Here is a 27,849-nt window from a genome sequence, read left to right as displayed (position 1 = left end):
AGCCCACCGATGTACCATGCACCTTCTCATAAAGTGGAAAACAAGGCTGCTATTCTACCTAAGGTAGGTTCCATTTACTTAGATCCCATTAAAAATCAAAAGGTTACCATACTATAGGCAAGTTTGTCTGAATGCACAGACATACACAGAACCCAGTTCTAACTCTACTCCTGTTCAAATTATATAAATGCAATAAAGACTTACTTTTGAAACTTCTAGTACATAAATCCTATTTTTAAAGTTTCATCTTTCACTATTGTACTATTCTAGTCTCTTCCTTCACGCTGATCAAAAGAAAAGCATTCAATTAAAGTAAGTACATTTTGATTATAGCCATGTTTAACGGCCCATGGGGTAAAAGTGAATCAACTGAAAAATGTTTAAACATTCCAACATTTTGTGAAAATTAGAAAACAAGTAGGAAGAAAGAGCTCTACTTCATAGGCTGTGGAAGGACATGAAAAACCACTTCAGTTGAAACAACAAATTCGCCAAACACAAACAAAAATATTTTCTTTAAAGCCACCTGACAACTGTGAACACAGAAATTTAAAAGAACTAAACGTCAAAAGGACTTCATAAATAAGCAAAGAATAGAGGACACTAGGGCCATTTGCTGAACGAGATAAAGGATAAATGGAGAGCAAACCTACTGGAGATACTGGAAATGAGTCTTTGCTTGGATAAGGATTTAAATCTTGGGTCTAAAGATCTTGCTGTCCCTGGGAAATCATTAAACAAAAGTTGGTGGCCTAAAAATCTGAAGTAACTGTTGGCCCAGTTAATGTCTCTTCCATCATTAAGCATCAATGGCTCTTTGACTTCCATACTTTGACATCCATCCAGTTTTCATGAGAAAATGAAACAAAATGGAAATCCAAAGAAACAGTCCATCTGTGGCTAATCATAATTAATCATAACTCGATTGTGATTATTATTTAGGCTGTTTCCAATTCTTAACCTGCAACTTTTTCTATCTACTTTCTTAAGATCAGTTTCTAGACATGGAACAGTTACTGAGGCAAAAGGAAGAATTCTAAGAACTGCTGGTAAGTATCACAAAATACTATCCAGAAAGATGCTAACCACTCGGAATTCTAATAGCAGCATACATGTTCCAACTTCACTGCAACCGCAACAGGAATGACACAGTGTTATCCTTTTCATTATTCAGATTACCTTTACTCCCAAATGATCAGGACTTTGCTATATTCTTTTCCAGATAGTTTCCCCACAGCTTGTTAGCATATATTGGGTGGGAGGAGGAGGTGCTCTTTTAGTGAGGACATATAAAGAAAAGGGAGCATTTGCGAGTAGCCTCCAGCAATGCCTCTCATTTCCAAACTAGAAAATAAAGGAAGAGAGAGAAATCTACGACTCAAACCCACATTGCCTCTTAGAGCCTAGACCACAGAAAGTAAGAGTACAGATCTAGACTAGAGTTGTCAGACTGCCTATATTCAAACCCTGGCTCTATGGGTCTTTGAACAAATTGTGTAACTGCTCAGTTTCCTCATCTGAAAATGGAGACTGAGTAAGTCCTATACTTCAGTGAGGGGTGATCAGGATTCAGTGAGATGATGTTTAGTGAGCAGTTCCGGTAAAAAGTTTAGTAAGGGAAGACAGAACAAAAAAAAACTGAAGTAACGTTTTCATGGATTTTTCTCAGCAGTAATCATCAAGTGTTGGCCATAATGACTTACGATAGCCGAGCAGCTGCTATCAACCTACACCACAATGCCAAACCCACTTACCTGAATTCCTCCATTCTTTGTCTGCAGTTCAGGAAGCATGGTTTTTTTGGGGAGTTGTTGTTGTTGTTAAGAAAGCAGCAAAAGCAAAGAAATGGGCCAGCACACCTACCTGGCAGTTCTACCTGCTCTGTGAATGTATGTGTTGGCATCCTCTGGACAATCAAACTGAAGAACCCAATTCACAGCCGGGAAATCTGCACAAAAGGAATGTCAAATTAAAAAATCAGTTTCAAAATCTGCCTGGCTACCCTATTTTTATTTTACAATATTGCTTGCCAGGACTTTCTGTCGCATCAAACTGATAGGTATTTTCTGTGAACTCAATTAAAAATAAAATTAACTGCATGAACCAAGAAATAATAAACATATCTTTGAAAAAGTGAATGAAAATTAATGACAGTGTTTGAATATGAAGATTATTTCGTATCTGACACAGGAGAGACAAAACAGTCGCTTTGTGTCACACAAATAATGAAATACTCTGATATTTAATAACCTAAAAGAACCACTTCTCATGGGCTCCTAGTGAACTATAAAACTGGTTTCTAAATTTAAATGTAGGCTCACTTTTCCTCCTAGTCCCATCTCCATTCGAATTAAGTTGCTCTCCAAATTTCCTGGCAATAATTACTCCATATATATTTCCGGTTACAGAAGTTTCCATTCATTCCCAGAGATCCTGCTCTCAACTATTTAAGAGAACTACCTTTAGTCATTTACTAATTTTGCTGTGAGGATTTCAGATCGCTTTCTATCATAGAGAAAAGGGCTGAGCACTTAAAAAAAAAAAAATGTGGGAGTAGCAGGATAGAGAGGTAACAAAAGGAAATCTGTGGATAATTACTACTAAACTTGATAAATTAAGAAACGGCAGTATAAGATTGTTACTTAGAAATATAAAATTAAATACCAAAAGAAGACATAGCAGATTTAAGTAGCTGCTTCCAGAGAGTGAAGAGGGGTAGAATAGGGACTGCTTTGTCTCATAACTCATCTTTACCCATATGCAAGTGTTATTTATTAAAAAATAAAATAATTGAGAAAAAATTAAGAATCAAATAAAGTTTATAAAAGATACTGATATGTTCCAAAGACATTCTTGGACATAAGAACAGAACTTCAGAATACTCACTGCACATTTTTGGAATAAAAAGACTGAGATGTAAAAATGTCTGTTATTCCAGCAATCGATAAGTAAACTCAAAATATGATATACTCTCAAAATACACTGGGCTTTTACACATCAATATGAAAAGACTTCAAAAGCAAGTCATCAACTAGTATGTATATTATTTGTGTAAACTTTTAAACACCCAAAACTGCATTCACATAAATTTTTTTAAATAAACCAGAACAGAGGTTCTTAACATTTTTGTGCCTTAGCTAAAGCCTAGAAACCGTTTCTCAGAATAATTTTAAATGCATGAAATAAAACATATAAAGGGGGGAGGGGAGAAAAAGAAGGTGAGGGGAGGGGCGACGGGGAAGGGAAAGGAAAGCTAGATCTGGAAAGAGAAGTCCCAGGATGACAAATGTGCATCAGGCTTATGGAGCAACCAGTCTAGACTAGAGCTGGAGACAGAAGACTCCCAGAAGAGGAGGTCTCAAGAGAAAAAGAAACATACGGTGTTTGAACTGTTAGACAACTAGGCATGTGACAACTGCTAGAACATCTGAGAAAAATTAAAACTGGGAAACACAAAACTAAGCAAATTTTAATTATTAATCCAAAGAAAAAAACAAAACACAGTATAAGAAAGGAGATAATCTTAGTACACTACTTCCCTCAGCAAACAATTACATAGTCAAAACAATGTGAATAAAAAATGTTGATTTTACCAAAAATCCTACTGTAACAATATAGCCTAGAGAGCTTTAACAACATGCATACTTGGCTACTGCCTCCAGTTACATGAGAATGAACTGATATGATGTCTTTAGATATGCTTTAAAATATTCCCAGAGGGACAAAGAAACAGGAGGAAAAGGGAATCATGAAAAAGAATAGTTCCTCAAGTTGGGTAGCATATGAGGGTACATGACACTTATTCTCTTTATGTATGTTTAAAATTTGCCATAATAATTAACATAGTAAAAGAAAGTGAAGAATTCAAACTACTACTTATTTAGTCTCATCTCATTTTTTTCTTATCTCTAATTTTCTTATAATTACTTCCATACCTCATTCAACACCCAGTTGTATCACAGTGGCTTTCTTATTTAAAATCACATTAAATAAGATTTTAAAATAAAAACTACAATGTTTGGTGAAAAGATGGACTTCACCAATTTTTCTTGTTAAATAAATTGCAATATTTATCAAGTTTCCAATTTTCAAAGAAACAGGACTTTTTTTCATATCTTTAAACCTTTTATCCTCCTTTGATTTTATAGGCTCCTCAGGATTCTGTGATGTAATTATTATTATGAAACAAAAAGAGCACAAAAGATGAAAATATTACGCAAATTTTTACTAAAGTAACTTTAATGTTAACCATCTCAGTTATCAATTTACTTCTCTCTTACAAGAAGAAAAGAAGGCCCACTTATTTGAGTCAAACTACTTGAATTCCACAAATCCACCCATTTATAAGAAAATTCTATTTCCCATGATCACAGAATATTTTCTCATAAATTTTCTTACCCAGCCCCCTGGCTGCAATATCAGTAGCAAAGAGTACTGCAGCTCTCTTGCGGACAAATTCATTATAGACTTCCATTCTTCTCATCTGCTGCTGTCGACCATGCAGGGCAAGGATAGAAATCCCAGGACGTAGCCGACAGAACACTCGATACAGATACTGAACCTAGGCATTACCAGAAAGATGAGTTTAGTACTTCTGGATAGCAGCAGCGAAGTAAGCTCACAAGATGAACAGCATAAATATACGAAGGAGCACAAGTTTCACCAATTAAAGATATATCAAACAGAGAAAGGAAAATGTAGTCTAGAGTACGGTGGTAAAGCATTTTTTGCTCACATTATTTCCAAAAAGAATTTTGAAAACAAAAATGTGCTCCCTTGTATTTTTAAGTTAATAATCTGACATTTTCCAAATTTAACTGGCTGCAAAGAATGTAATTTCTGATCTATTATAAATATTGATATTTTAAAATAAATACTTAAAGCTTCTTATAAATGTACCCAACAAATTCTAAATAGAGTAATTTGCTATTTAAAATAGCAATTCACCAGCAAATAATTTAAACATGTCAAAATAAAGTAATTATTTTTAAAATGTAAAAATGTCAAAATATGCACTGTGTGAGAGAGGGCCCCTCAATTTTGCTGCAAACCTAAATTGCTCTAAAAATATTAAGTCTTTTTAAAAAAATTAAAAACAACATATGAAGAAACTCCTCTTTCACAGAGAGAAATTTTATATCATTTCTTTTCCTCTTGAAACTCTTATTTCCTGACTCCACAGAATTTTATCTTCATAGTTTTATGCTTGAAAGTCTTTTGATTATCAAAATTCATGATTTTCTACAACGAAATTATGTATATCAGTTTTAACATTTTTAAATTTCCTGGGCCATAACACAGCATTAAAAATTTTCTTCTCGAACTGAACGATTACTACAACTGTTATTAGTACAGAACTGACCAAAAGAATACTAGAATTTGATTTAAAAAACCTGTTAGACATAAAAAATAATTTTATTGTAAAATGTTGGAAGTTACAGAATAGTGGATTTTATTACGTCTCCTAATATATGGGGCTAAATAGAGACAACTGTTATTTTAGTTTTATTTATCTTTAGTTTACGTATTTATAAATGCTACTACTGATTGCTATAATGAGGCAGAGCACAGCATCATTTTATTCCTATTTTCTCTTTCTAACATAGGTATTAAGAAAATTTCTCCACAAAAATACAGGAAATGGACTAGAAGGAATCTTAATTCTTTGAACCCCTATAAAATAATAATTCAAAAAATAATCTATCAGCTAATAACTCTATTAAGTCTCCTTTCAAATTTTGTTGCCAGAAACGTTCTCTAATCCTGAGACAATGCACCAATAAGATTAAGGATAGACAGATGCGTGACTTTCTTTTGTTAAGTTTTTAAAAGGACTAGCATGAAAAGGGGAGATAGGAAAGGAGAACCAGCCAACCACAGGTGCTTTCAGGCAAACCAATCTCAGAAAAGTACATATGGAAATTGAGGAAGTATAAATTGGGTCCATAAAAACTCTCCGCAATCTGCATCTCTTGAATCAAGACTGACCTTGAATTCCTCCTCTTGAAAAAACTGGCAAGGGGAATGACGTATGTAGAATAAAGCCATGCAGGTTCTAAGTAACAAATTTAACTTTAAGTCTAAATTTACAGAAAGTCATTGGAGGGTTTGCAGAAAGGCAGTGACATATTCCAGTTTCCACTTTCCAAAGAGCATTCTCGCTATAATGTGGAATAACTACAGGAAAGAAAGTAAAGGAATGGAGAGACCAATCAGGAGTAAGAGAAAGTTAAGCATGGTTCAGAGTCAGGTGTAGCATTAGGTGGTGGTGAGATGTAGTAGAGCTAATGAGTTATCAATAGGCTGAATATGGGATGAAGACAGACAACAATTAAGAATTCAGCCATTTATTGAGCTAAGGAAGAGTTTGAGGGTGCAGATCTTAGGAAGAGAAAATCTTCAATTGTTTTTCCTATGTTAAATTTGAGATGCCCTCTAGACACTCAATTGGAAATACCTGGCAATCAAGTAGATACACAAGTCTGGGGCTCCGGAAAGAGGTCAGGGCTTGAGATGTGGATTTGGCAGCTGCCAGAATATAGATGGCATTTAAAGCTACAGAACTGAAGAGGTTACCTAGAAAGTGTATACATGGAAAAAGGGCACAGTGCAGAGGTTTGAGGCACTCCAAAGTGTAGTGGGCAGGCGAAGGAGAACCAGCAAGCAAAGTAAACAACAGTCAGAAGGCAAGGAAGAAAACAACATGTTAGCGAGTGTGGAGTCACAGAAGTCTAAAGAAGTCTTTCAAGAAGGAGGGAATGGTCAACTGAATTAATATGCTCCTGAGAGGTCAAATAAGATAAGGATTAATGAGTGCCCACTGACTCTGGCAAGCTGTAGGTCTTAGTAAGGGCTGATACAGTGGAGGGCAGCGGAGAGAAGAGATGAGGCAGTGATGCAGCTAATAGAAATAAATCATTAAAAGAGTTTGCTGTGAAGAAGAGCAGGAAAAAAAGAGGCAGTGACTGTAAAGGGACATGAGATTTGCTTTTTATTCTTAATATGGGCAATATTCAAGAATGACAGGGAGACAAGAAAACACAGGAGAGAGGATATTTGCAGTAACAAAGGCCTTGGCAGGAGGGTGGACAAGATGTGGAGCAGACGTAGACGAGCCCATTGTAGACACAAGCAAGGACACTGTCCACTGTGATAAGAGGGAAAGCGGAGTATTATGGAGTGGAAACTTTCAACATAAACTCTTAAATTGATTTCCTTGTATACAGATACCAAAAACAGCCCTTCTTTAGGAGATGGAAAGTTCTAAAAATCTAAAATAGGTCCTAAAATAAAAATCTGAAGTCATTCTTTACCTGTAGAGGGACATGAGGGTTCTGTATTTTCCCCCAACAATAAACAGACCACTATTTACCTTCCCCATAAGCTGGAGGGAAACTCACCCTCATATTTATCACATTACGTTAGTCCAAAAGTTATAAATCTAGGATCAACCTACTATATGCCAACAACTATGTCATCAGGGAATGTGAAAAAGTGACAAAAATCAATCATGGTCCCTTCTCTTATATATCACTGAATCCCTTATTCATAGCACAAGGCTGGTGTCGATGAAATGTTTATTAACTAAATAAAGATATAAATAGTACTGAAGGATAGGGGAGGGAGTTGATTGTAACAAGGGAATTGGGAGTGACCAAAAAGGACTTGCAGGCATTAACAACTGAGTTTAGTCTTAAAGGACAGTAAATATTTACACAGAATTGGGGTGAAGGATGCAGGGAAGGCATTCCAAAGACTGGCATGACCAAAGATAAGGAGGCATGAAAATAAATGGCATATGCATTTCAGTATTCATGGAGGGTAAGTGAGTTTATTATAAAGATTATACTAGATTATAACCAGATTATAAAGACCTCTGGTTAGTCTAGTCATTCCATTGTTCATTCTACCAGTATTTTAGGGCTATTAAGTTCTAGCAAGTATTGTGCTAGGTGCTAACAATATTGAAGTAAAAATTTTTTTCCCTTATGGAGCTTATAGTTTTATCCACAGTTTCCTTAAAACAAAGACACAGGATTCTCTATCTATAGATCCCTCACCACATCTAGCACTGTATTTACTGGAAAAGAAATGGCTATTTGTCTAAATGAAATTTGATATTTTAAAAGGGATGATCCAACATGAATAACTTAAGAAAAATAAACATTCAGTACCTCTTTACAACTGGAGAAAAATACAATACTTTTCTTCTTCAGGTGGCTTCTCAAAAAGGAATATAGCACACTTATTTTTTGCTGCAGTTCACAAACTATATAGTTCTGTTCCAAAGTGGCAGGGGTGCTTATGGAAATAGAAGGAGGAAAAACATTAAAAATATGCCATGTTGGTAACTTTGAGATCCAGACCAGAAAAAAAAGAATGTTAACAGCTGCATGCCTCTCAAATTTCTCATACACACACACACACACACACAGATTCACGTACATACTCACACATACATTCATGCACACAGGCATCCCTGTGTGTCTGCTTATATTTTTTAAGAGAGGCAGACATACCAAAAACTGAAAATTGGTCACCTATAGAGGAATATACAGAAGAGAATTAATTTAATTGAATTTTTTTAAGAAACAAGCCTAAAGCTGTATCAAGTTGGTTAACTTAATGACAAAGGAATTTCAAAGGAATCTGGATTGTTACATTCTTACTGGGATATCTAAAAAAACAAAATAATGCAAAGGAATCTTAAATTTTCATACGTAATCATGGTGTTAGTAATATTATTGGTATTATCCTGAAATTTTACATAAACTAACTGATAAATAGAACAAGTAAGTAAAAGACATTAGGAATGATGTTTGGCATAAGAAAAAAATACATCTATAAAAATTGAAGAGGCTGAGCAAAAGGCTATATAACCTTAAAGTTGATTTGTAAATATCAGCATGACCTCATAATGTGTTTTCTCTTAAAAAGAATATATCCACTGAAAAGCCTGAACACAATGACCATCACTGACACCTAGACTATGGTCTCTAAACACAATATCCCGTCAAAAGAATTTTATATGGGGTAGAAATATAAGACGAACCTAGAACACCAGAAAACAAGGAAGCCAAAGATGTGTCTAAAGGATCCAGGTAACAATTTGAAGAACCTCTCACTAACAAAGTTTAGGATGATGCAAGACAGTTGGAGTATTAAAAATATAATAATAATTTCTATTGAGGGCAAACAAGACAGTATGTTTAAATGTATGAGTTAATATCAGTAAATAATTTATCATAAATGTCAATGTCTATGAGTTCATTTTAATTTAAAAAACTGCTCACCTATGGAAAATGTTAGGGAATCAATTCTTCAGTCTAAAAACTATAAAATAAAGAGAATGAAGCATGTATTCTGGTATTCTGACCTTCTTATAAGAACTGTACCTCAAATAATCAAGTAGTTGGTATGGGAAAGCTTTTTCGATATAAAAGTATCCCAGTTAAGAAATAATAGAATCAGAATATTACAAGTTTGCAAATCCTAGACAATAATAATCACTGGCTACTAAAATTGTAATGTTACACAGCTATTATTCCTGTCACAACGGGGCTGTTTGTATCAGATTAATCCTTTGGCCTACAGCACTATGAAAACTGGATTAAATATTTAAAAAAAAAAACAAAAAAAATAACTGAAGGCATTAGCGTAACCAAGGCAGCTAAGACTCAAGGTGCTGAAGAAGAAAATGCAAATGCCCTGATGTAAGCCCCATATTAATCTACACATTTCCCTCAAAGCATCTGCTTATTTGTAAAGCAAATGAGAGATAAAGTAGAAGCCTTAGTTAGGCCTAAACATATCAGTTCAAGAGCCTAGAGAAGGAACCATGAAAAACTGAATCTCAAACTCTTCATACAATTTCCCCATAAGGAGTATGTCAACTGTGAAACTCAGCACACACAAGGCAAAATGAGTGAAAACATGAAACAGTAAAAACTGGGAAGCTCAGAACTGAGCTGAGATCCTCCCAGTCTCACAGTGCCTGGAAGTTCAGAGCCTGCCAAGGTGCAGGGCGCTGGGAAATATCCATCCTTCAGTTGAGACCCCCAGAAAGGCTATGCCCTCTGAGTCAGGGCTATAAACCAAGACTAAGGGCAAAACAGAAATTGAATAGCCCCAGGATCTAAAAACCAGGCTGGCCTACATCAAAGTCCTTACCCACATCTCCTGCCACAAAAACGGTATCATTCTTGGTTTTGCTAAGAACCAAAGACAAGAAGATCTTAAAAACTACACATTACCTTCAAAGGAACAAGAGAACTGTTCGCTGCCTTTAACAGAAAGAATGGAAGTGAGGGTATAATAGAAATATATCTTTGAAGAGAGAAAAAAAACCTACCAAGATATCCTTCAAATACGAAAATGAAATAAAGAGATTTTCAGAAAAGTCAAACAGAATTTTTCCTTAGTAAACCTGAACTACAAAGAAATTCTTTGGGCACAATACAAGAAATAAAAAACACCGAAAAATAAATATTGAGATAAGTTTAAATAAGTACTGATGTTTAAAACCTAATAATAATGGCTTATGGGGCTTAAAATGTGTGAAATTAAAATACTTCACAATGAAGGAGGCAGAGTGGAAAGGAATAAAGAGACTTGAATAAAAGGGTAAATGTAAGCAAATTCAATCTTCCAGTTGAAAAGCAATAATCGTACCAGATTAAATAAAAATACAATCATTTGCTGCTTACAAAGACATATGCCCTAAAATAGGGGCATATAAAATGTATTAGGTTGGTGCAAAAGTAATTGAGGTTCTTGCAATTATGTTTAACCTTTTAAACCTCAATTACATTCGCACCAACCTAATAGAAAGTAAAAGATTCACCAAGCAAACACTAATCAAAAGAAAGGTGCTCCACACAGACTAACATCAAACTAGACTTTAAGGCAAAAAGTATTAATAAAGATAAAAACGAACATTTCATAATGATCAGTGATTCAAATTAACAGGAAATGAAATATCAAATTTCTATGTACCCAATAACATAAGTTCAGAACATCCATCTCAAATTTGAAATGTTGCGTAACTCACCACAGAATTCAACTTACATTCACTGTAAAACATAGCAAATCACTATGGCCCAAAGACAACTATTTTCTCTTAAAAAAATACAGAAACACCATTTTGCTATATATAGCAATACATGCATAAAGAAAACACACTGGTATACTTTCTTAGTATATTTTGATATACAACTTCTGAAAGATCTAAACTTTAACTTATTTTTCTGGTCCTTCACAATTTGAGAGTAGATACTCTATAAAAGCTTAAAATATTCCCGACTATATTCCTGACTATAATTTCTCAATTCAGAACAGCATCTGCTTTTTATAGAGCTGATAAATTTGAGATTACAGAGTACTGCAGTCATTATCGTATAACCTGTGGTTTTGTAAATTATGTCACTTAAAGATCTGCCTTCTAAAATGTTTTCTGAAAGCCACGTTTTTCACAAATGATGGAACAGCATTTCAAAAATCATTTATGAAATAAACAGTCTTTGGATTCAGATTTTTCTAACTAACTTTATGAACTACAGATAATAACCAACCATTACCTACAGATATTGGAAACAGAGATAATATGTACAATTAACTTATATAAATTACAAAAGGTTTTAGGGAGCATTTAATGATTGCTAAAGTCTGATAAAGACACTAATGAGTTTTAAAAATAGGCAGAAAGCAAAACAGCAAAAAGAACAAAGAAGAAAATCTAAAGACCTAGACAGTCTTTTTAGATTATTAAATTAATTGTACAAAAAATTTCAATAGCTATCTCAACACAACTTTACAAAGACCAATGTCACTCAGTAGTAAGCCAAGGAGCAAACTATAACTCAAGTAAGTATCTCTTGCTATTCTATTCCTGAGTTCTTGATAACCAAAGCTATCATTACTCAGATTCTCCAAAGTTTATCCATTAGGATCACCTAGAAACATAGTCTGGCCTCTTAGGCTTTTTTTTTTTTTTTAAATCCTAGACATCTGTTAGCTAGGTCAAGGTCAAGATGGGAAAAGGAACATATCCAAGAGGATAACCCAATTCATTTTCCCAATCTATTTCTTTTTAGACTAACATTTCATTGCAAGCAAAGAAAGAGATAATAGTAGAGTTGAATCCATAATGACATCTTCAACACATTCAACTTATATTCACTGGAAAACATTTCTGGAAGTCAAATATGTACAGAGTCTGCAATGATTCAAACCAAACATACATACACTTCCAGTTGTCATAATATCAAAATACATTTTAACCCTATTTCCCCCAACCCATTTACACATATCACATACACACTCTCTCTCTCTCTCTTACACTTTTTACTATCACATAAACAAACATACCTTACGCTCCAGTTTTTAGTGAAACCAAGCTAGAACAACAGTTGCTGGAACATTTTAAACAGAAAGATATTTTGCATATATTAATGCATTTGATAAAATGTGTTCCATAGCACATTAGTCTGCATACTGCAGCTAAAAAGAATAATTCTGTGCCCAAATAATTTTTGCAAATGCAGGAAGCTATATTCATTTCCCACTGCTGTGGAGAACCACAATGTCTCTGAAAATATTAAAGGCTCTGAAAAGTCTTGAAGAACACTGTTTTACTTTAACTCAACATTTGCTAATTTATCTACCTTGGAATGCATCCCTCCACCTACTCTACCCCATTTTATGGGGGATAGTGGGTGAATAAATACCCACTATCTTATGAAAAAATATGTGTTCCCCAGAAACATTTTGGGAAATACTGCCTTAGAGTATGCGTATTCTCACATATAAGATGTATCTAGAATTTAAATAATTTTTACTAACATATTTACTATGGTTTGCATACCTAACAACACATAAAATATTTTATTTCATTTGAAATGTCAAATTCTTAAACTAAAGTGAACATTGATTTTGATCGCATCAAATATGGTTTCAAATAGTACATACCTGTATTTTGCTTTTTCATGAACCCAGACATATTCAGGGTTTTTCAAACTCAAGCGTGCAAGGTCCTTTACAGATTTGGTTTGTGTAGCTGAGAAAAGCAAAGTCTGACGTTTCTTGGGAAGATTTTCAATAATAGCATTCATAGTATCAGCAAAGCCCATATCCAAGATTCTATCTGCTTCATCAAGAACTAAAAAGGGAAAATGCAAGTTTAATTACAATGTTTAAAATATACGTTAGGCTAAATGCAATGTGGTGTCCTCGCCTGGATCCTAGAATAGAAAAAGATCATTAGTGGAAAAACTGGTGAAATCCAAATAAAGTCTGGAATTTGTATAACATACATCTCTTAGTTTTGCCAAGGGTACCATAGTTATGCAAGATGCTGCAGTAAGGGAAACTAGGGGAAGGGTATAGAGGAACTCTGTATGATCACTGCAACTTTTCTCTAAATCCAGAATCATGCCAAAATAAAAAGTTAATTTAAAAAATACATATTAGGTAATATCACTGGTACTGGATGTACCTTAAAAAACTCGTAGCAGTATCAAATACTGAAGTATCTAATTTCATGTATAAAAGTACTTATATTCTTCGATTTTGATTTTTAAAAAGTCTAATTGTACTCTGAGTTCAGAATCCACAAGCCAAAAAATTAAGCCATTTCTCAGATTGTTTTTGTTTTTAGTCATAATATTTATTCAATAAAACATCATTAAAATTTATGAGGGCTCTCTCCTAAATTGAGATATTTTTCATTAAAAATTCATTAGACTCACCTAACATTTGGAGATTGGTGGCATGAAAACATATTGTTTCATCCATGTGTTGAAGAAGCCGACCCGGTGTGCAAACGAGTATATTTATGTTATTGATCCTCTCAGCTTCATGCTTCAGATCCTGAAAACAGTTTTCTTTTGATTACACAGACACATCACTGAGCAGCCTATATAGCAAAACTATAAAAGCCATCTGCATGTGGCAATTCATCAAAGCAATGTAGATATCAAGAAATAAATGTAACTTCTCTCTGCTATTTCTGCAGCACATTCAAATTTCCAGGCCAAATAAAAGTCCTTAGTGAAGACCTAAAGTGCTCAGAGTTCCTCTAGGTTCTTAACAATATGCAGGATTTTGAGGCCAAGAAAAATATTATACGAGTGCTCTAAGTCTTGATATCCTCTTAGTACTGCTAAAATAGACTTAAAAAACAGAATTGTTCCCATTCTTTAAGTTAGGACTCAGGAGCACTGAACAGGCTCTGTGACACCACTCACTGCACAGCGTGGACTACAAAAAGAGTCCACCTCTTCACTTCTCTCCTTGAAACAAGAACCACAGAACGTTCATTGTTAAAGCTGGGTGACAGGTACATGAGTATGTGACGGTTTGTGATGTTGTCTTTTCTTTCTTTATGTATGCTTGCAAATACATACAAAAATTCAAGTATCCTCACAGTCTACTGAGACTCTAGCAGAGATAAGCATTCCCGGTATACTAAAAGGTAGAGAAGCTGAGCACAAGGTTTACTATGACCTAAAATAAACAGTCCTCAAACTATCTTCTATCAGAATGACGTCAGAAACATGGCAGCTTCACAGGCGCTCCTTGAAATCTCCCCTGGAAGACACAAGTTGAACAGCTATAATTCAACAAAGGATTCCCTACGTAACACACAAACACAACTGAGAGATCCATGCATCGAAACATCTGAAGGTGGGCTAATCAGGGGCTAACAGAAGAGGAAAGGGGGACGGGCAGCGATGGTGGCCATGGGACACAGCCCAGATCTCCCTGCGGTCCTGGGAGAGGCGAGGTTTGAGACTGCAGGTTCACATTCTGTGGCCCCAGAAATCCTGCCTGATGGATCAGCTTACCATCCAGCTGAACCCAGCAATCAGGCAGAGACCTCCAAGCAAAGACAGAATACAGAAGAGCGACAACTGGGATCAAACAGCCCTCCCTGCCAGGTAGAAAAACAAAGCCATGGAACCTGGTCGCCTTCGCCCAACCTCCCAGAGCTCCCCGCCACCACACACTGCCAGTGTTAGCAGTGGGCCCCAGAAAAAAAAAATGGTAGCAGTGTTGGATTAAAGAGCAGAATATCCACAGCCCTGAGAACCGGAGAGACAGTTCCTGAGTGGCAGATGTAGGGTGCAGCTAATCTCAGTGATGGGGAAGGAGCTACAGGGGTGAGGCAGCATCTGCCCCCTCTCACAGCCTATCCTGCCCCCACCTTTCCCGGCTGATCTGAGCAGGTGCACCCAGCGCTGCTGAGGTGCAGAAGCAGCACTGGGATTTCAGAGGCTCAGAACCCCATTGCCCACCACATCCTCTCACGGTGAATGGTGCCCTGAGACCAAGGTGACCTGGTCACAGAGGAGAAGCCCACCTCCCAAGGAAATCCCCCACCAGGCAAGAAGCCTGAACAGCTCAAGAGAAAATAATGAAAGGCAAAATACTGGAACAGACCAAGAGAAAATAAGAAAAAATACTGGAAGACAAAAGAAAACACTTACTCATATCACCCTGCTTCAGAATTCACTCATAGAGGCCCAGGAAGAGAAATAATCCAGTAATTGCTGTGAATAACCAAGGTAACAAGGAAGCTCAGAAAGAAAATGAAAAATTTTCAGAAAATAAACTTAAAGACATGGAATTATGTGACTTAAATGACAGAAAATTCAAGACTGCAGTTCTGAAAAAAACCCAATGAGATGCAAGAAAACTCAGATAGGCAGTTTAATAAACTCAGAAATAAAAATCAAGAAACAAAATGAGTATTTTACCAAAGATATTGAAATTTCTAAAAATCCCAAATAGAAATTCTGGAGCTGAAGTACTCAATAAAAGAAATGAAGAATTAAATAGCCAGCTTCAGAAATAGAGCCGACCAGGAGGAGGAAAGAATTAGTGACACTGAAGATTCAAATCCAGAAATGACACAGATGGGAGAGAGACGTGAGAGTTAAAAGAGATGAAACTCTACAGGAACTATCTGACTCCATCAGAAACAGCAACAAAAGAATAATGGGTATATCAGAAGGAGAAGAGAGGGAGAAGGGAACAGAGAGTATATCCAAACAAATAGTCAGCGAGAACTTCCAAAACACATGGAAAGAACGAGATCCTCGAATCCAACTGGTCTTTTCCAAGGCACATTACATTGAAGCTGCCAAAAATTACTGACAAAAAGAATTCTCAAGGCAGCCAGGAAAAAGAAGGCTATAACATACAAAAGAAAGCCCATTAGATTATTATCAGACCTTTCAGGAGAAACTCTAAAAGCCAGGAGGGAATGGAATCAAGTATTGCAACTATTGAAACAGAGAAATTACCAGCTAAAAGTAATATATCCTGCAAAGTTATCATCTAGATATGGAGGAGAATAAAGACCTTTCCAGATATACAAAAGCTGAGGGAATTTTGCACTACAAGGTCTACATTACAGGAAATACTGAAGGAGGCTATTCGACCTAAAACAAAAAGACAGAAAGATATAAAAACAGAGCAAGATTACTAACAAACAAACAGAAGCAGGAAATAGTAAATCCTACACAAAATAGGGCACTATACACTTAAACATAAAGGGTAAAGAAGATAAAACTGGAACAAAAAGAAAAAAAAGAAGACAATTTGCTACTGCAACTCAGAAATCAACTCACGGCATAAATAGGGATAATCTGTGACACAAGAAAATAAAAGGCAAGGAAGTAAAGGTCTGAATTTGCAAAGGGGAATGGAGATAAGAAGCATGCTGAAGAAAAAAGCCTACTTTATATGTGAAACTTTCTTTTACACAAACTTAATGTAACCTCTCAAAAAGAAATACAGAACTGGACACATAACAAAAAAAGAGGAAATAGAGGGGAAAAAATCATACAATACCACCAAACTAAAATAACTAACAGAAACAAAAAGGGAAAGAAACAATGGAGACACCAAGCTACCAGAAAATAATAGATAAAATGTCTATAGGAAATCCTCATATATCAATTACCACCCTAAATATAAATAGACTGAATTCACCAATAAAAAGGCACAGAGTAGCAGACTGGATCAAAAACAAAACCCAACCATATGCTGCTGCCTCTAAGAAACACATCTCAGCAACAAGGACAAATACAGACTCAAAGTGAAAGGGTGGAAAACAATACTTCAAGCAAATGGCATCAAGGGAAAAGTGGATGTAGCCATATTTATATCTGATGAAACAGACGTCAGGATAAAAAAGGTAACAAGAAACAAAGATACACATTTCATAATGCTAAAAGGGGACAACACAACAAGAAGACACAACACTTAGCAATATACAGAAGGTGCCAAAACAAATGTATACATATTTTAAGAAAGAAAACTGTATTAAAATTGTAATACTCAATATATACCAACAACGAAAGATGAATACAAGTCATGTTTGACTTCTGCAATTACAAGAGGTGCTCAAAGTAGTTACCATCAGCATCCAGACACTTCTGATTATGGTAAACTACTGCTTGAGCAACACTGACTAAAGTGTCTACTTGTATACATTTTGTTTGGCACCCCTGGTATAACCTCCCAATCAGGGAGCACCAAAATATATAAAGCAACTACTAACAGAACTGAAGGGAGAAACTGACAAAAACACAATTATAGTATGCGACCTAAATACACCACTGACAGCTATGGACATATCATCCAACAGAAAATCAATGAGGAAATATCAGCCTTAAATGACACATTAGACCAAATGGACATAATCGACATTTACAGAGCATTTCATCCTACAACACCAGACTATATAATCTTTCCTAATGCACATGGAACATTCTCAAGGATACACCATATGTTGGGACACAAAACCAGCCTCAGCAAATTTAAGAAGACTGAAATCATACCAAGCATATTCTCTGACCAGAGTGCTTTGAAATTGGAGATGAACGACCAAAAGAAAGCGGGAAGAACCACAATGTGAAGATTAAACAACATGCCATTAAAGAACGACTGGGTCCAAGAAGAAATAAAAGGAGAGATCAAAAGATACACAGAAATAAATGAGAATGAAAGTAATCATTATCAAAATTATCAGGATGCAGCAAAAGCAGTATTAAGAAGGGAATTTGTATCATTACAGGCCTATCTCAAGAAACAAGAAAAATTCCAAATAAATCTAACATAGTATCTTTAAAAACTAGAAAAAGAAGAACAAATGAAACCCAAAGTCAGCAGAAGAAAAGAAATAACAAAAATCAGAGCAGAACTAAATGAAATAGAGAACAAAGAGACAATAAAAAAAAATTAATGCAACAAAGAGCTGGTTCTTTGAAAAGATTAATAAAATTGACAAACCCCTGGTTAGATTCACTAAGGAAAAAAGAGAAAAGACACAAACAAAATCAGAAATGAAAGAGGAGAAGTTACAATGGATACCACCGAAATATACTACAAAGGATCATATGAGAATACTATCACTGTAAGGGTGATGATATATATATATATATATATATACATATATATACACACACACACATATATATATATATGTGTGTGTGTGTGTGTGTGTGTGTGTATATATATATATATATATATTTTTTTTTTTAAACTTTTATTTATTTTAAGTGTGTTTTTCCAGGACCCATCAGCTCCAAGTCAAGTAGTTGTTTCAATCTAGTTGTGGAGGGCGCTTCCCACACTGTCCATGGGGGTATCAAACAAGCAACCTAGTGTTATGAGCATCGTGGTCTAACCAACTGAGCTAACCAGCCGCCCCAGGGTGATTGTATATTTTGCACGATGAGACTCTCTAGTTTATCTTTCTTTTTTTTCCTTTGCTTCCTTCTCCTCCTCCTCCCTGATTCAATTGCTCTGTTTTCCCAAGGGTACATACATATCTCATTAATCTGGTTAATCTTAAAACATGGACTTGAAAGAAACTGTTTCAGCCACCATAACCAGGCTGTAGCTCCCTTGCAATTTTCCACCAGATGACACATGAACTGATCTTATGACCGAGTCTGAGATAGTATCTTGAAGTAAACCAGACCCCAGGAGACATTTCCCTGGACGTCAGAACCCAGGAATCACTTGATTACGTCACCCTTTCCTTTTTCAGCCTCTTCTCACAGGCCTATAAAATCTTCTGGCCATTCTAAGAATGGGGAAGGTGGCCTTTGAGACTGGAGTCCACCATCTTCCTGGAATGCTCGCATTTTGAATAAACCTCCTTTTCTTTCCACCCACCCTTGCCTCTTGAACTTTGGCTTTCGTGGGGCAAGCAGCCGAACCTGGATTTTTTGGTAACGTTATAAAGGACTATATGCCACCAAATACAATAACCTAAAAGAAATGGACAAGTTCTTAGAAATATATAGTGTTCCTAGACTGAATCACAAAGATCTGGAAAATCTAAAAAGGCCGATCAACAGTAAGGAAATTGAAACAATCTTCCAAAAGCTCCCCAAAAGCAAAAGTCCAGGACCAGATGACTTCACTAGTGAATTCTACCAAACAGTCAAAGATTTAATACCTGTTCTCCTCAAATTCTTCCAAAAAACTGAAGAAGATGCAATACTTCCTAACTCATTTTATGAGGCCACCATAACTCTGATACCAAAACTTAATAAGGATAACACGAAAAAAACAGACCAATATGTATGATGAATATAGACACAAAAATCCTAACGAAAATACTAGCAAACTGAATACAACAATACATTAAAAAGATTATACATCATGACCAAGTGGGGTTCATCCCAGGAGCACAAGGATGGTTCAACACATGCAAATCAATCAATGTGATATATCACATAAACAAAATAAAAGATAAAAATCATACAATTAAATCAATAGGTACAAAAAAAGCATTTGACAAAATACAACATCCATTTATGATTAAAACAATAAAATGAGTATAGGATGAAAGTACCTCAACAAAATAAAGGCCATATACGACAGACCCTTAGCTAATATCATACTTAGCAGGGAAAAAAATGAAAGCTTTTCCTCTAAAATCAGGAACAAGACAAGGATGCTCCCTATCACCAATGCGATTGAACATAGTATTGGAAGTCCTAACCAGAGCAATCAGATAAGAGAAAGAAATAAAAGGCATCCAAATTGGGAATGAAAAAGTTAGTGTCACTTTTTGCAGATGACAGGATTCTTTATACAGAAAACCCTAAAGACTCCACCAAAAACTATTAGAAACAATAAACAAATATAGTAAAGTTGCAGGATACAAAATCAACGTACAAAAATCCATTGTGTTTCTATATACTGACAATTTCAAAAAAAGAAAAAACAATACCTTTTGCAATTGCAGCAAAAAGAATAAAATACCTAGGAATAAACTCAACCAAGGATGTAAAAGACTTATATACTGAAAACTGTAAGATATTTTTAAAAGAAATTGAAGAAGACACAAAAAAATGGAAAGACATTCCATGTTCACGGACTGGAAAAATCAACATAGTTAAAATGGCCATATTACACAAAGCAATATACAGATTTAATGCAATCCCCTCAAAATCCCAATGGCATTTTTTAAAGAAATAGAACAAAAAATCATCAGATTTGTATGGAACCTCAAAAGACCCCAAATAGCCAAAGTAATCCTAAGAAAAAAGAACAATACTGGAGATATCACATTCCTTGACTTCCATTTGTACTATAAAGTGACAATAATCAAAACAGCATTGTATTGGCAGAAAACACACCCACAAACCAATGGAATAGAATTGAGAACCCAGAAAAAAACCCAAACACACATGGACAAATTAATTTTCAACAAAGGAGCCAAAAACATACAATGGAGAAAAGAAAGCCTCTCCAATAAATGGTATTGGAAAAATTGGAAAGCCACATACAAAAGAATGAAATTAGACTGCTCTCTGTCACCATGTACCAAAATTGACTAAAAATGGATCAAAGACCTAAACGTAAGACCTGAAATAATAAATTGCATAGAAGAAAGCATAGGTGCTAAACTTATGGACCTTGGTCTCAGAGAACATTTTATGAACTTGACCTCAAAGGTAAGGAAAGTAAAAGCAAAAATAAATGAATTGGACTGTATCAAACTAAAAAGCTTCTGAACAGCAAAAGAAACCATCAACAAACCAAAGAGGTAAACAACCAAATGGGAGAAGGTATTTGCAAACAATGCCTCCAATAAGGGGCCAATATCCAAAATATACGTATAAAAAAAACTCATACAACTCAACAACAAAAAAACAAATACAATTTAAAAACTGGGCAGAGGACCTGAACAGACACTTCTCCCAGGAAGACATAAAAATGGTCAACAGATTAATGAAAAAATGCTCAACGTCACTATCTATTAGGGAAATGCAAATCAAAACCACAATGACACAATGAGATATCACCTCACACCTGTTGGAAAGGTTATCATCAACAAGACAAGTAATAACTAGTGTCGGAGAGACTATGGAGAAAAAGGAACCTTCATACAGTACTGGTGGGAATGTAAATTGGTGCAGCCACTGTAGAAAGTATGGAAGTTCCTCAGAAAATTAAGAATAGAGTTACCATAAGATCCAGCAATCCCTCTCCTGGGTAGCTACCCAAAAAATCTGAAAACATTTATCCGTAAAGAAATACATATTCCTATGATCATTGCAGCATTATTCACAGTGGCCAAGACATGGAAACAACCAAAGTGTACTTCAATAGATGATTGGATAAAGAAGATGTGATACATATACACAATGGAATATTACTCAAGCATTAAGAAAAGATGAAATACTGCCATTTGTGACAACATGGATGGATCTTGAGACTATCATGCTAAGTGAAATAAGTCAGACAGAAAAAGTCAAGAACCATATGACTTCACTCATTTGTGGGATATAAAACTGAAAGCAACAAAGGAACAAGACAAAGAAACAGAAACTCATAGATACAGACAACAGTTTAGTGGTTACCAGAGGGTAAAGGGGGGGAAGTTGGTAGAAAAGGGAAATGGGGGTCAAATCTCGGGGGGTGCCAAAAAATGTATACAAATGGACACTTTGGTCAACGTTGCTCAAGTAGTAGTTCGCCATAATCAGAAGTGTCTGGACCCTGATGGTAACCACTTTGAGGACCTCTTGTAACTGCAGAAGTCATACGTGACTTGTATTCATCTTTGTTATGGGTATATACTGATTATTACAATTTTAATAGTTTTTTCCTTTCTAAAGTGTGTATACATTTTTTGGCACCCTCTGTATATGGTGATGGAAGGAGAACTGACTCTGGGTGGTTAACACAACGTAATATATGCAAGGTGTGAACAAAAATAGCGGTGAATGTTTAAATTAAAGAAAAATTATTACAGTAAAAGACACATTGCCATTAATCTCCCTCCAAATACTCCCCCTCACTTTGAACACACTTATCCCATCGTTCTTGCCACTTTCTGAAGCAGTTCTGGAAGTCCTCTTTCGTGAGTGTCTTTATTTGTGCTGTCATGGCTGCCTCGATGTCCTGAATCATTCTGAGTTTGGGGAAGAGCCAGAAGTCACACAGTGCCAGATCTGGTGAATAAGGTGGATGAAGACACACCGTAATATTTTCATTTGACAGAAATTGCCATACCACAAGTGATGTGTGACATGGAGTCTTTCTGTTGTGATCCAAAACTACAGTGAATGCTGCTGCCGAGTGCCATCCAACGCAATGGCAGGGATCTTCAATACGGGAAGCGGCGCATTGAACCCCAGTAACAGTGTGTGAGAATTTCAATTCATTCAGTGCAGGCAGTCAAGCGTGAGCTACAGTTGAGAGAAGGTGTGTATTAAAGTGTACCAGAAATCATCCTCCATCATGACAATGCTCCATGTCACACATCACTTCTGGTATACAACAATTTCTGTCAAATAAAACATTATGGTGTGACCCCATCCATCTTATTCACTGGATCTGGCACCGTGTGACTTCTGGCTCTTCCCCAAAGTCAAAATCATTCAGGCCGTGAAGGCAGCAACAACAGCACAACTGAAGACATTCACGAAAGAGGACTTCCAGAACTGCTTCAGAAAGTGGCAAGAACGATGGGATAGTAAGTGTGTTCAAAGAGAAGGGGAGTCTTTTGAGGGGAATTAATAGCAATGTGTCTTTTACTGTAACGAATTTTTTTAAACATCACTAACTGTATTGTTTGATCTACCTCGTAGATGATACATTACAAAAATGTATACTTGAAGGCTGTATAATTTTATTAACCAATGTCACCCAATAAAGTTAATAAAAACAACAAATTTTTAAAAAAACTATCTTCCTTTCTTCTGCTGCTGACCCAGCAATGTTCTGAATTATTCAATCTGTTACATACCTTATTAAAAGGAACTAGTCCATATAGTGAAATACTTTTCCCAATGTATATTAACAAATAGATTTACAGGTTGATTAGAGTAAATTAGTCTCAGAACCTGATCAATTCAGATACCCTGACAAAATGGACTTTCTGGATCTAAGAAACTGACAACCAGACTCTAGATGACAGGGTGCTACCACCCCGTTTAGGGGGCCAGCCTGTCTTTTGGATGAAATCGCCATCTCTTCCCAGTTAGCTGCCACACTGCTCCGACATAAGTTATAGAATAAAAGAAAGAAGGACAAGGACAAACCTTTCCACCAATGATGAGACCAGCCGAAAAGTCGTGGTTCTTCCCTACTTTTCGGAGAACCTCAAAAGTCTGGTAGGCCAGCTCTCTTGTAGGTGATATAATCAGTACCCCCAGCCCATCCGTTGATGTCCACTGCAGACGATATAAGGCTTCTAGCACCTCAAAAAAAAAGACAGCAAGTTCGTGTTCAGTAAGTCCTTAGAGAAGTCACCTTTTTGATTCCTGAGTCAACCTTGCCCCTCCAGATCAGAGGCACCAGCCAAGCAGACAGCATACCAGTCACAAGTTTTACCCAATCAGAAAGAAATAAGGGGGGTGGGGGGGTTGGAGATGAGGGTAAGGGGGATCAAATATATGGTGATGGAAGGAGAACTGACTCTGAGTGGTGAACACACAATGGGATTTATAGATGATGTAATACAGAATTGTATACCTGAAATCTATGTAATTTTACTAACAATTGTCACCCCAATAAATTAAAATAATTAATTAATTAAAAAAATAAAAGGATAAAAAAAAAAAAGAAATTGTTTTGTTTTCTCTTTCTTCCATCCACCAGAAGCATTCTCTCCCAAGTCATAGAGGGAAGGGAAAAGACGCTCCATCCATAGCAGCTCAGCTGCTGCCAGAGACACATCGTGAGGAGACTGGTAATCAGTGAAAGGTATGTACAGTCCACAGACTGTTAAAACAGATTTCATAAATATATGTTATCATTCTCTGAACAGAAACCACATTAAAAATAAACTCATCTGTGTAGCTATTGTAGTTATACACTGACAATTTTCTAGTGTGCAGTGACATCATTATAAAAAAAATTAGGATTTAAGAGAAAAATGGTTTTATAAAACTTAGAACAAAAACTCAAAATGTGATTTTTCTGAGCCAATTATTTTGTAGGAATTAAATTATGATACCAACTGCATAACTGAAATAGAAATGAATTCCTAAGAGCCTCTATTGACAGATATCAATGTCCCGGAAAATTTTCAACGAGTGACCAATCTTCTTAAAGTGAGCATATTTCAGCTTTATCCAAAAACAAGTGGCAAGTATAAATGTCATTGACAGGTTTGCAAGAGTGAGCACAGAAAGAGCCTTGCCCCCAGTCTTACAGCAGAGCAGAACCATTCTGACTTGCCGCCTTTAGAAATGTAATGGCTTGTCAAGGCACAATCACTCATTCAATAAATTACTGACTGCTCACCATGGACAAGGTGCTGTGCTACGACCTGTGGAATAAGGTGAAGAACAAGACAGATGTGGCACCTGTCTGACAAAGTTTGCGTTCTAGCCAGGGAAATCAAACACAAAACAACTCTTCACTTAAGTATTTATTTCTATCTAGGCACAGAATGTTTTAAAATCATGGAACAGAGAATCTGACCCAATATGAATAAAATACTTACTGGAACAAGGAAAGCCAAAGTCTTGCCAGATCCAGTTTTGGCAGCTCCAAGAACATCTTTACCTTGCAAAGCCAAGCCAATGGTCTGCTTCTGTATCTCGGTTACCAAACGGTACTGGGCTTCCTGCAAACCTGCAAGTGTGAAAGGGAGGAGAATGACACTTTAGAAAACTCCTACAGAACAGTGTTATGGTCTGAACTGTGCCGCTACCCCATATGATGAGGCACTAACCCCCCAGTACCTTAGAATGTGACTGTATTCGGATACAGGGCCTTTGAAGAGGTGACTAAGTTAAAATGAGCCCATTAGGGTGGACCCTAATCCCATCTGACAGGTGTCCTTGTAAGGGAAAATTTGGACATACAAATGTGACTGCACAGAAAGAAAATCCTGTGAAGAGGCACCAACAGGGCAGCCATCTATAAGCCAAGAGGCCATCTGTAAGCCATTATGACCCTCAGAAGGAACAACCCTGCCAGCATCTTGATCTTTGGAGCTTCAGGCCCCAAAACTGTGAGAAAATAAATTTCTGTTGTTTAAGCCACCTAGTTTGTGGTATTTTGTTCTGGTGGCGCTCGTGAACCAATACAAAAGGTGTCATGCTTTTGTTTGTTCTCTTGCTTATTTTAACATAATTAGGTTTCATTTTTAAATGTTCAGAGGCCCTAACAGCTTGTTTTTTCACTACTGTTCTTTAACTAGTTCTTTAAAGGATACTGTTCTTTAACGGATAAGAATGACAAACTGGTAAAAATTAAACGAATTGTTTTTGTTTTTTTTAAGTTTATTACGGTGACATTGATTAGTAACATTATATAAGTTTCAAGTGTGCAATTCTATAATACATCATCTGTACATTGCATTGTGTGCTCACCACCCAAAGTCTGGTCTCCCTCCATCACCATAAACTTGGATCCCTTGACCCTCTTCATTCTCCTCCATCTCCCTTCCCCAGTGGTAACCACCCTTCTGTTGTCTGTGTCTATGAGTTTGTTTTGTTTGTTGCTTTCTATTTTACATCCCACATGAGTGAAATCACATGGTTCTTGTCCTTTTCCGTCTGACTTACTTCACTTAGCATGATACTCTCAAGATCCATCCATGTTGTCGTAAATGACAGTATTTCATCTTTTCTTGTGACTAAGTACTATTCCATTGTGTATATGTACATCTTTATTCGATCACCCACTGAAGGACTCTTAGGTTGTTCCCATTGTCTTGTCTATCATGTATAGTGCTGCAATGAACATAGGGGTACATATATCCTTATCAATAATATTTTCAAACTTTTCAGTAAATATCCAGAAGAGGGACTGCTGGTCATAAGTTCTGTTTTTAATTTTTTGAGGAATATCCATACTGTTTTCCAAAGTGACTCTACCAATTTACATTCCCATCGGTAGTGTACAAGGGTTCCTTTTTCTCCACAGCCTCTCCAACACCTGTTATTACTTGTCTTGTTGATGACAGCCATTCCAACAGGTGCGAGGTGCTCTCTCATGATGGTTTTGATTTGCATTTCCGTATTAGGTAGTGAAGCTGAGCATCTTTTCAGGTATCTGTTGGCCATTTGTATATCTTCTTGGAAAAAGTGGTCAAGTCCTCTGCCCGTTTTTAAATAGGGTTGTTTGTTTTTTGGTTGTGAAGTAATATGAGTTCTTTATGTTTTGGAAATTAGCCCCTTTCAGAAGTATTGTTTGCAAATATCTTCCCCCATTCGGTTGGGTGCCTTTTGGTTTTGTTAATGGTTTCTTTTGCTGAGCAGAAGCTTTTTTAGTTTGATGTAGCCCCATACTGTTTGTTTGTTTGTTTGTTTTTACTTCCCTTGCCTTTGGGATCAAGTTCACAAAATGTTCTCTGAGACCAAGGTCCAAAAGTTTAGTACCTGTTTTCTTTATGTGTTTTATTGGTTCAGGTTTTACATTTAGGCCTTTGATCTGTATTGAGTTAATTTTTATATATGGTGTCAAATAGCAGTCTACTTTCATTTTTTACATGTGGCTGTCCAATTTTCCCAACACTGTTTATTGAAGAAGTTTTCTTTTTCCATTGTATATTTTTGGCTCCTTTGTTGAAAATTAGTTGCCCGTGTACATGTGGGTTATTTCTGGCCTCCCAATCCTATTCCATTGGTATGTGTGTCTGTTTTTCTTTCTGTCATTACCATATTGTTTTGATTACTGTAGTTTTGTACTATAATTTGAAGTCAGGGGCTTTGTTATTTTTTTTTTTCCAGAATTGCTTTGGCTATTCAAGGTCTTTTGTGGTTCCATTTGATAGGCATTGCATTAAATCTGTATGTCGCTTTAGGTAATATGCCCATTTTAACTATGTTGATTCTTCCCATACATAAACATGGAATATCTTCCTATTTCTTTGTGTTTTCTTCAATTTCTTTCAACAATATCTTGTAGGTTTTAGTGTACAGGTCCTTCACATCCTTTAAGTTTATTCCTACGTATTTTATTCTTTTTGTTGCAACTGCAAACGGAAACTTTTTTTTTCATTTCTTTTTCTGATATTTTATTGTTAGATATAGAAACGCAATGGATTTTTGTACATTTTGTGTCCTGCAGCTTTACTGTATATATGGTTTCTAGTAGTTTTCTGGCAGAGTCTTTAGGGTTTTCTATGTAAAAAATCATATCATTTGCAAAAAGTGACAATTTGACTTCTTTATTCCTAATCTGGATGCCTTTTATTTCTTTCTCTTGCTTGACTGTTATGGCTAGGACTTCCAGTCCTATGTTGAATAGCAGTAGTGAGGGTGTTTATTTTTGTCTTGCCCCTGATCTTAGAGGAAAAGCTTTCAGTTTTTCCCCACTTGAGTACGGTATTAGCTGAAGGTCTGTTGTATATGACCT

At 36.0% G+C, this 27,849-nt stretch overlaps 1 protein-coding gene across 2 annotated transcripts in view; it reads right to left on the bottom strand.

Annotated features, from left to right (window-relative positions):
* Positions 1–27,849, bottom strand: part of DDX10 (DEAD-box helicase 10) — a 284,465-nt gene that overhangs the window by 243,941 nt on the left and 12,675 nt on the right. For both annotated transcript variants that reach the window (XM_033120942.1, XM_033120943.1), the window contains exons 3-9: positions 24,986–25,116; positions 23,577–23,735; positions 13,746–13,866; positions 12,967–13,156; positions 8,175–8,301; positions 4,399–4,561; positions 1,864–1,948 (exon numbers count right to left, since the gene is read on the bottom strand). In XM_033120942.1, the coding sequence (XP_032976833.1) occupies positions 1,864–1,948; positions 4,399–4,561; positions 8,175–8,301; positions 12,967–13,156; positions 13,746–13,866; positions 23,577–23,735; positions 24,986–25,116 (976 nt within the window). The remainder of the gene's footprint in view (positions 1–1,863; positions 1,949–4,398; positions 4,562–8,174; positions 8,302–12,966; positions 13,157–13,745; positions 13,867–23,576; positions 23,736–24,985; positions 25,117–27,849) is intronic.

Source organism: Rhinolophus ferrumequinum, chromosome 11 (genome assembly GCF_004115265.2).
Source record: "Rhinolophus ferrumequinum isolate MPI-CBG mRhiFer1 chromosome 11, mRhiFer1_v1.p, whole genome shotgun sequence".
Classification (NCBI taxonomy): Eukaryota; Metazoa; Chordata; class Mammalia; order Chiroptera; family Rhinolophidae; genus Rhinolophus; species Rhinolophus ferrumequinum.
This window is presented reverse-complemented; position numbering and strand designations above follow the sequence as displayed.